The 10,566-nt window shown below is 39.1% G+C and overlaps 1 protein-coding gene across 1 annotated transcript in view; it reads right to left on the bottom strand.

The window, feature by feature from the left end:
• Positions 1–9,673, bottom strand: part of chrnd (cholinergic receptor, nicotinic, delta (muscle)) — a 16,303-nt gene extending 6,630 nt beyond the window's left edge. Inside the window, exons 1-6 of the mRNA XM_083936303.1 lie at positions 9,615–9,673; positions 2,780–2,925; positions 2,608–2,652; positions 2,407–2,516; positions 1,646–1,801; positions 636–748 (exon numbers count right to left, since the gene is read on the bottom strand). Of these exons, the coding sequence (XP_083792429.1) occupies positions 636–748; positions 1,646–1,801; positions 2,407–2,516; positions 2,608–2,652; positions 2,780–2,925; positions 9,615–9,672 (628 nt within the window). The 5' untranslated portion in view covers position 9,673. The remainder of the gene's footprint in view (positions 1–635; positions 749–1,645; positions 1,802–2,406; positions 2,517–2,607; positions 2,653–2,779; positions 2,926–9,614) is intronic.
• Positions 9,674–10,566: the final 893 nt, after the last annotated feature.

Below are 10,566 nucleotides of genomic sequence, written 5' to 3'. Positions count from 1 at the left end.
GAACCGGCGACCCTACGGTTCCCAGCTGAGTCACCTACAGACTGAGCTACTGCCGCCAAAACTATGTATGTAAATGATTTTAGTGTCCTGCAACATGCTGAAGTGAGCAGGTTATTTGTCAAGAATCAACGAGTCTTGGGTCTGTTTCTTTATTTGTCTCCCAGGGGAGAAATTTGATTTGGACATCGACGGTTTAACATTAAACACAAGAAAAAACAGAAACATCAATTCATGGAACGCTGCCACCCAAAGATTGATGGAATGCAAACACACCACATCCATACAAAGGTCACCGCCCACACTCAGATACCTGCAGACATATGCCACTCATCCACAATATAGTACAAAAGCAACTATACATTTAGTAATAATTTTAATAAATATAAGAATCTATTGCTCAGACTCTATGCATATCAGTGCAACAGCTAAATACAAAAATAAATAAGCAGTCAGTGGTTAATACTATGGAGTGTGTTTACTGTGTTTCCTTTCAACAAAACATATTCAGAATGAAGCACATGAGAAGATTCAACTAAAATGCTATTGGCCTGCCTGATGTTTGCCTGTACATCTGTTGCATCAATCAAAAAATAAAAATCACAAAGAAGAGAAATGAGCAAAGATGAGCTGCTTACCTGTGAAGCTAGCAGGGTCAATAATGATCCACTCCACTGTCATTGTGTTATCGTTTTCGTCCGCTTCTTCCTTCAGCAGCATCCTGATCTCTTTGGCGTTGTAGGTCAGAGAGCTGCAAAGCAACATGGGTTTTAAATAGAAACATATGACATATATTTGCATGAAAAATAAAAGTGTCATTTTATTTTAATATAATCTTATTAACAATGAACACTGCACGATTTGAACTTATGGGCTAATGGAACAAATAATGTTAGTGTTGGAAGAAAAAAACAGAAAAACTGAATTAAACTGCAGAATAGTGACCGGTCAGGTCACTTGTGTATCCTGATAATAGACATGCACCAAGATTGACTTATTGTGAATAATTTTATCTTAATTCCCGATAAAAATTAATATTATCCTATCCCTAATGTGTTTATTACACTTATACAACTTGCACTTACTTTGTCCCATCTTTGTGACGACTTAACTCCGTCGGAATGCATTACTTTAGGCTGTGTTTTAAATATAAAAGATACATACAGGTATATCTCTTTCAAATGGCTGTACAAACAGTTTTCATGATTAACAGATACAGTTTATTCTAACTTTGGTTTGTCATTTAAAAAAAAGTTTGGGAAACACTGGACTAAACTATCATGTGATTATTATTATCATCTTGCTGTGAGCTCTTGATTCATAGTTTAGAAGATCAACTTTCGGATTTTTTAAAGTGGATTTCTACAATTTTATGATGAAAACAATCGGTATCTAAATCCTAATTTTCTCTCCCTTAATATCGGAAACCCAAAACCGTACATAAATTGTTTCCAGTATAATCCAAACACAGTCATAGAAGAGAAAGCACATTCCCAAAAAGTAATACAGAATATGTTGACATAAAGTAAAGTAAAAAGTAGTTTTGCCCCTTTTTTTCCCTTCACAAATTCAGTGGCTTTAAACACACCACAGTCTTTATGTAAAGTTGTGAAGACTGGACAATGCGCGATTCGTTTCGCAGCCTTACACAAATTTGAGCGTGCAGTTCTGCCAGTCGAAGGGGAAGTAGTTGACGTTGATGGAGCAGGAGGAGCGGAAGATGGCAGGAGGTAACCAGTAACAAAGACCATTAAAATCCACCAGCACGTTACTGTAGTAAGCAACCTCAAACTGGGCGTCGTTACTGGAGGAGAGAGAAGGCAGGCGGGATCACGACACACTCAAATGCTGTACATACAGGCGGTTACAGGACAGGTTGAACTATCTTTTCTTTGTTCTTACTTACTAATTTGAAGTTCAACAATTTAAACTCAAGGTTAATTTAAAAGCTGTTCTGGAGCCAACCCAGGACCCCAGGAAGACTAGCTAATTGGGATCCTTTAATAAAACAACAAACCAAGAAAAAAATGGTTTGAGCGGGCTGTCTTGTAAATTATCAATTAATAATTAAGTGCATTTAGCTCATCTTCAAGACAAGACTAGATTTGTAAGACTTACAGTGAACAACAATGATGTTTTAAAGATGTATAGTTGAATATCATCTGCATAGTCTCATTATCTGTCCAGGAAGAAGCATATACAAGGCAAACGGAAGAGGACCAAGGATGGAACCTTGTGGCACACCACAAGACAAGCACTGTGCCCCCAAAATGTATGGTTTCGTATTTAAATAAAATCACAAATGTATTAAGTCCTCTTTCAGTTCGTAAGTCTCCTTTTGCTGCGAAACATTAGAGGTTTTCTGTCTCCACACATGTAAATAATAATAAGAAGGAAAGTGAATCTCACTTGTTTTCCAGCACGATCTCTGGCAGCCACACCATGCTGGTCGGCAGACGAAGCGTCTCGATGCCGTCGAATTCTGTCGAGTTCCACGACAGCCGGTAGTCCACCCAAGTCTATCAGCACATGTGGATAGTTATTGGACATATTCAGGAAGAAGAAGCTGCCTTCAATGTGAAAAGTGAGATAGGAGTAACATTTACTTACATGCTCTATCCATACGTTTGTGAGCAGAGTCTCGTCGACCTCTTTCTACAAATGACAAACAGATTTTACATTATTTCAGTTCTCTTTAAAAGATCAACTGTAGTGTGGTACATGTTGAGCTTCACACACACACACACACACACACACACACACACACACACACGGTCTGTACCAGAGAGATGAGGTTGGAGAGTGTGAGTGCGAGGTAAACGTCGACGGCGTCCTGCTGCCTCTCAACGGGACGCAGCTCTTTGTTGTAACCACGCTCTTTTATCAGGTAGTTGATCAAACGCTCCTCCTCGTTCCTGCACCAACACTCTGACATACACACACACATTTTAACACTCATAATTTCACATTTAAGTCAATGAAATAAGTATTCTTTCACATTTTCAATGCCACAGTTCAACTACTAGATAAATGCATCAACAAAACAAACCATCCCACAACGTACATGGTATTATCAGCCAAGTTCACTTAAAGTCTTCAAAGTAGTGCAGTAAAATGTTTTCCTTTTATATCTGATGTTTGTGGATGAATATTCCAGCTGCATTCATGCACAAATATTCAACATCAACACAGAATCCGAGCCTCAAATACTTAAACCTTTAGTCTGAAAATACGACTTTTAGTCTGAAAATACTACAACTTTTAGTCTGAAAATAGGACTTTTAGTCTGAAAATACTACCACTTTTAGTCTGGAAATACGACTTTAAGGCTGAAAATACTATGAATTCTAGTCTGACAATAATACAACTTTTAGTTTGAGCTGGAGCGCTCAGGTGATGTTTTTTTCTATAGTAGTAGCCCTCAGATGGGTCACAAATGTTATTGTCTTGTTTTATGTTGTTTTGTTCGGTTTTATGTGCGTTTGGGTTCTTCGTTTGGGTTCTTATTATTATTGTCCCTATGGCTAATGCTGTAAAGACAGGCACTGGAGTGCGTCTGATTTCCTGAAATACTAAGGGAATGAACAAAGCGATCAAAATCAGCAAGGTCCTGACACAGTTACAGCACCTTCAGGGGGATGTGATGTTTCTGCAGGAAACACATCTCAAATCAGCTCACACCACCTCGACACCTCACGTATTACAGTTTTTTTTATTGCTTTTGTAGTAGTCGACTCAAAATACACATTTTTCAAAACTGTTAACGCAAAGGCCTAAACAGTGGCACCAACGGTCAAAATGACTCATTTTGCCTGCAAAAGGCTCTACCTCCGCCAAAAGATTTATAATATGGACCAAAAGCAAATTTTGCCCTCAAACAACACAACTTGCACACAAGTGCATAAGCGCTTCCAATCAGTCATTAGACAAGGGGCATCAAAATACAACATTCAGCTCTCACTGTGAATCAGTGCTGCATTACTGGTCAGCAGCTTACATGTCAGTGCCAATTTGCTTTCTTGCAAAACATAGATCCAGAATCATATACAATGATTTTTGATTTTTCAAATTTTATTGAATGCAGTATTCATTCTTTTTTTTTTGAGATTGTGGCTAAGAAATGAAATATTCCAGCAGAAACCACATATATAGTATAAAAATCCATCACTGTGTAAGACATAAGGAAAATGAAAATATAAATTCTATACAATAAAGAAAAAAATCCCTTCTAGTCAATTCTCTCTTGACGAATGGGCCACATGGCCTCATCTACATCGCACTCAATATTTTCTCTTGCGATGCACCGAGGGAAAAATCTTCTTGCATGCCTGATCCAGCCTTGGCATGCCTCTACATCTATATCTTGGGCAGCAGCGGTCATTGCATCGATCAAGGGCATCTGGTCATAGGGGCAATGATCGTAAACCTTCCATCTCCATGCACTGAAGAATTCCTCTATAGGATTTAAAAATGGAGAGTATGGAGGAAGCCTGCAGACTGCTTGCAAATTGAAAAGTTTTGTGAAGCAGTGTCAAACAGGTGCTTTAGTGATTTCATACTGGTCAAGAAGTTTCTAAGAGATTGGAACATATAGTTTCTGTTTGGTTACCACAGCTAAAGCAGTGGAGTTTGGACTGCTTGAATGACATCTGCGTTAACTGATTTGCAAAAGGGTGTAGGCAGTGTGTCAAAACAATGACAATGGGTTAACTCATTTGAAAGAGGTGTCTTTTGCTCTGCTGAGAGAGTGATGATGAAGACTGAGAGGTTACCAGTTTCTTCAACCAGGTCAAAGCAATCAAAAAAAACTGTAAGAGGGAGTGGATGAGCCACTTATTCAATTCCAAATTTACAGATAGAGTTAGAGGGGCAGCTATCATCATTCATAAAAGGGTCCTGTGTGAGCCAACAAATGTAATCCTAGATACTGATGGCAGCTATGTCATAGTGTCAGACACACTCCAGAACACACCAGTGGTCTTAGTTTCGGTTTATGTGACTCTTTACAGATCTTCTCCTACACAGGTTACACTATCTAAATCAGCACACACAGTAAACACATATGTATCACAGTTGGGAATTTCTGATCCCTGGAGGTTTAGAAACCCCCATGGGAAATCTTTCTCCTTTTTCTCCCATGTACACCACACATTCTCCCGAATTGATTTCTTTTTACTCGATAACAATCTCCTCGACTGCGTGAATGCGTGTGAATATCACCCAATAGTCACTTCTGACCATATCACAGTTGACATTAGTTTTCCATGAGATACAATTCCATGCTCACCATGGAGGTTCAGCTCAAACTTACTGTCAGATAGTAGGTTTAAAGATTTTAGAAAGTTTAAAGATTTTGTTGGGACTCAAATCCGTTCTTACATGAGTTTAATGACAACCCTGATGTCAGCAGTGGCACTCTGTGGAAAGTGCATTAAGCTACTGTTGGAGGAGAAGTGATATCCTATATTTCTCAAATAAGTAGGGCGGAAAGGGCTAGGCTGGTGGAAATTGCCATCTGCCGGATTATGCTGAGGATGTTTTATGAGTCTGTTGTTGCCAATATGACATTCTTCGCGGTCACATGCTGGAGCTGGACACCCTGACGACCGTGGCAGAGAGGAGGATGCTGTCCAGGCTCTGGTCTATCCTGGACAATGTCTCCCACCCTCTCTATGACACACTGGCCCAGCAGAGGAGCACCTTCAGCAGAAGACTCCTCGATGCACCACAGAGCGCCACAGGAAATCTTTCCTGCCTGTGGTTATTTAACTATACAATGCATCTATTAGAGAGTCTGTCACCTCTTCTCTGTAATTCAGACTCAACCACAGACAATCTTTGATCATGTATATATTTCACTACTGTAAATATTAATTTCTGTCACCTTAAATTTGAGTTTTTCTAATATATGTTTAGTCTGTATAATAAAACAACAAAAAATAATTTCCCCCCGGGATAATAAAAGTATTCCTGATTCTGATTCTGATTCTGATCCAGTGATTATCAATAAGTCTTCTGAATGCAGCCCAATTACTGCAGCGACCCCCAACCCCTCAGACTGTTTAACTTATCCTCAGATTGATATAAACATCGCTAGGGAGCTCTGTAGACCCATCTCTCTGCTGGAGGTGCATGAAGTGATCAAGTCTATACAGAATAGGAAATCTCCTGGTCCCGATGGTTTTACAGTTGAGTTCTTTAAGAAGTACTTGGTGCTATTAGCTCCCATCCTTGTAAGAATGTTTAACGACCCCTTTACTGAAGGCAGACTGCCAGCGACCTTGTATGAGGCGCCCATTTCATTGCTCCTGAAGAAAGACAGGGATATTACATCAAGTGGCAACAAAAGACCGGTCTCACTTTTAAACGTAGATTGTAAGATCCTTGCTAAGGTCCTCACCCTCCGTCCTCCAAACTGTGATGTCATCGATAATTTCACAAGACCAGACAGGCTTCATATAAGGGAGACACCCATTCTTCAACACCATTCTAGTGGTGTTAGACGCAGTGAAAGCCTTCGACCGGGTGGAGTGGTGCTTCCTATTTTTCATTTGGCAGAAATTTGGCTTTGATTCTAATTTTATTTCTTGTGTTAAGCTTCTGTATATTACCTCCTCTGCGGTGACCGTTGAGCATATTTCCCTCTCAAATGTGGGACCCGGCAGGGATGTCCGCTCTCCCTCTTGTTGTCAACATAGCCATCAAGCCATTATCCATCTGGCTTAGAACCCAGCATGAGTTTGAAGGCATCACTCATTCTGGTCTAGTCCACAAACTCTCCTTATATGAGGACAACCTCCTCCTTCAGGTATTTGGGGGTGTTTATCACCAGCTCCTTCAGGGACCTTTTTCAGAACTTCCAGCCACTATTAGATAAATGCAAGTCAGACTTGTCTAGATGGGCGACCCTCCCCCTGTGCCTTGCAGGCCGGGTGAATCTTATTAAAATGGTCATTTTACCAAAGTTTCTCTACCTTTTTCAACACCTCCCAATTTGTCTTAAAAATAGTTTTTTAACTAATCTAGACCAACAACTTAACGCTTTTATTTGGCAGAATAAACCAGCCCGTATAAAAAAAAACTCCCTAAACCTGAAGGGGGACTAGTACTAGTAGTACTAGTACTACTCCCTAATTTCCATCACTACTTCTGGACCTGCAACATTAATAAACTTTTATATTGGCTCCGCAGTGAAGTTGCAGACACCTGCCCACCCTGTGCTCATACTGAGATAACATCTTCCTCCTGCTCTTTGCACTCTACGATTTGCTCACAGCTCCCCATAACTGCCCACAAGGTCTCATTCAATCCGGTCGTCACCAATGCCATTAAAATCTGGATCCAGTTCAGGAAACAGTACGGCTTGCAAAGGGCTTTGATCCATGCCCCAGTTTTGAATAACCATGCGTTTCTCCCTTCCTGCACCGACCCTGCATTCCACATATGGTCAGATAAAGGCCTCAAAACACTTAAGGACCTGTATGACGAAGGGTTTTTTGCATCCTTTGCATCTATGTTGGACAAATACAGCCTGCCTAATAGCCACTTTTTCGGGTACCTTTAAATGAGACATTTTATCCAAAAGCAATTCCCACATTTTCCGAACCGCCCCCCTTAAGCTGATATGGACCAATTCCTGTCTCTCAACGTACAACACAAACGACTGATATCTGTCATTTATAATAAGATTACTCTTCTGAGCCCAGTCCCCACTGTCTCACCTAAAAATGCATGGGGAAAGGATTTGGGGGTAGATATTAGTGATGACCACCGGAGGGACATTCTGAAACTGGTCCACTCATCATCGATTTGTGCCAGGCACGGCCCATTACAGTGGAAGGTGCTCCATAGAGCCCATTTCACCAACGCTAAACTGGCTAAGATATACCCCAGTCACAGTGATGCTTCTAACCGCTGTAAGCAGTCCTCAGCCGACCACGCACGCATGTTCTGGACGCCCAAAGCTTGCAGAATTTTGGTCCGATATATTCCAAACCCTTTAACAGGCTCTTAACACAAATTTGGAACCCAATCCCCTGACTGCTCTTTTTGGGCTCCTCCGTCTAAAAATCTGCCCATTACTACACAACGTGTCGTGGCCTTTACCACCCTGCTCGCCAGACGCAACATTCTCCTTAAAAGGAAACGTTTCTCCACTTACTCACAATAGTTGGATATGTGAAATTTTGCAATGTCTATGGTTGGAGAGGTTAAGGTTTTCACAGAGTGGATCTTTGAAAGCCTTCCACAAAACCTGGGACCCACTGCTGGCTCTTATTAGTAACAGTATCACTGTTATTCCTGATGATGCTGAGAACACTTTCTAGTGCCTGGAAGGAGAGAACCCTCAACACCCCCCCAACCCCCTTTTTTTTCTCCTTCTCTTTTTCTTGAATTACCTTATTTATTTTTGTTGGGAGGGATAGTGGGAGTTATGTTGGGTTTTTGTTTTTTTTAAGGCAGATGTATTGACACATTGTACAACTGTTGCACTTTTTCTTTTTTTGACCACCTGCAAATTCAATTAAAAAATGTGGAGAAAAGAAAGAAAACAAGCTTTAAAGAAAACCTTTCTAGTTCCCTGTTTGTAATATGCTGTAAATAAAGAACTCCCCTGCAGGAAAACAAACCTGCCTGAGTGTGTGAATACTTTCATGACGGTCATATTTCAGAGTATCATGGCAGCTGCTCTGTTTTCAGAACGTAAATACTTACAGTCTGTAACACGGCCATGTTTGTTTGTTTTATTCTCAGATATGTTGACTTTTTTTTTTAATATAAAATCAAAGCCCAGTCAGGGTCGTCCACAGTTACGTTAAAAAAAACACTTGTGATTTTATGCTTTTTACTCATGTCTAACAATTAATTCTTCCTTTAAATGGCTAATTATAACAATTATTTTCATATAAATTCTCCCTAAAGCCAAAGTTGACATAAACAAATTGTTTTCTTCTGTCGAATAATAGGAAAAGAAACATACAAATATTAAATATCTACATGTGGCGTTTACAATAAAAAACACTTGTAATTTAATGCTATTTACTTATTTTTAACCATTAATTCTTCATTTAAAGGGCTAATTATAACAATTCTTTTCATTATTGATGAATCTGATGATTGATTAGTCTATAAAATACCATAAAATTGTAAATACCACCTGAAGCCCAATAGTTTTTTTCTGTCCAACAATTATTAAAGAAACAGAAAACTATTAAATATCTACATGTGAGCAGCTAAAACCAGTGATTTCTTTGGCATTTCTGCTTTTTAAAACAGGCTTAAAACAATTAATCAACTATATGAATCGTTACCCATTAGTTTGGTTGATTGACAAATTCATTAATTGACTAAATTGAGTTTATTTCCAGTGTAGAGTTTTAGTGTCCTGTTACAGAGGATTTTCTACACTTATAAGTAAATAATTGAGGGGAAAAGTGCAGAAATCTTTGCACGTTCAAGCATGAAAATAAGATAAATAGAAATCTAGACAAACAGACACCAAACACATGCTGCTCTAACTCTAAAACAGTCAGTGTGGGCCTTCAAAAACACAGTTACACTTTAACTCACAGATTTACAACACATTGAAATCTATGGGTTTAAATGTGAAAACTCACCACAGGAGAGGAGAGCGAGCAGGAACACGGAGCTCAGTGCTGCACGCTGGAGCTTCATGGCTGACTGGTGGAAAGAGAAGAAGTCCGGCGTCCTTTCAGCCGCCGACCTTCTGCCAACAGTCAGAGAGTGAGTGACGGGCAGCAGCTGCAGAAACACAGAGGGCAGAAAATAGAAAAAGAGAGAGGGGCAGCCGGCTGCCATCACCTCCTCTCTGTACGGGAAACAGGAGGAGGTCAGATACAGGAACGACATCACAACACACACATAAACTCTAATCATTCAACCTTCTTCAGAGAGGTAATAAAACACTGAAACATGACCACCATGAAGGTATTCACACACACTTCATCAGTAAACTTCCCCAGTTCATTACTGACATTATATCAAATACTTTTTATATTACAAGCTTCCATGAAGTGTGATGTTTAAATATGCAAATGAGGCATTGTATAAAGAAATATGAGCATATTTTCAAACAGTTCCAGAACATAAATATGAACATTGGATAAAAGCAGGTTCAAAACTCTTGTCTCATTTTGTTGAATAGAATAGTCTTTATTATCATTGTATTGTAAACATCAAAGTGAGAGTGCATAAGGAAAATATTTAAGGCCAATTAAAAACAGTTAAAGAGGTATAAAAGTATTAGAATACAATAATAAATAGGATATACATGAGAGAAAGGGTTTGAGTTACTGTGGTATTTATAATTATGATAAATATAAGTAATATAAACATGATTGCACTTTTAGGAAAAAATATAGTCAAATGTTTTTACAGATCTCTCTTGTTATGACTCCATAAATCAGAGATTTTCTGCATGTTTTTAAGAATAACTGTTGTTTAAATGAGGCTGTGAATGTAAAAAACAACTAAACTTGTGTTATATTTAGTTCTTACATTCTCCCAGATGTTTCCAACAATTTTCAAACCAGAAATATGTCACTTTAT

This window comes from Echiichthys vipera, assembly GCF_963691815.1.
Source record: "Echiichthys vipera genome assembly, chromosome: 21".
Lineage (NCBI taxonomy): Eukaryota > Metazoa > Chordata > Actinopteri > Perciformes > Trachinidae > Echiichthys > Echiichthys vipera.
Note: the sequence above shows the minus strand (reverse complement) of the source record. Positions and strands in the feature narration are given on the sequence as shown.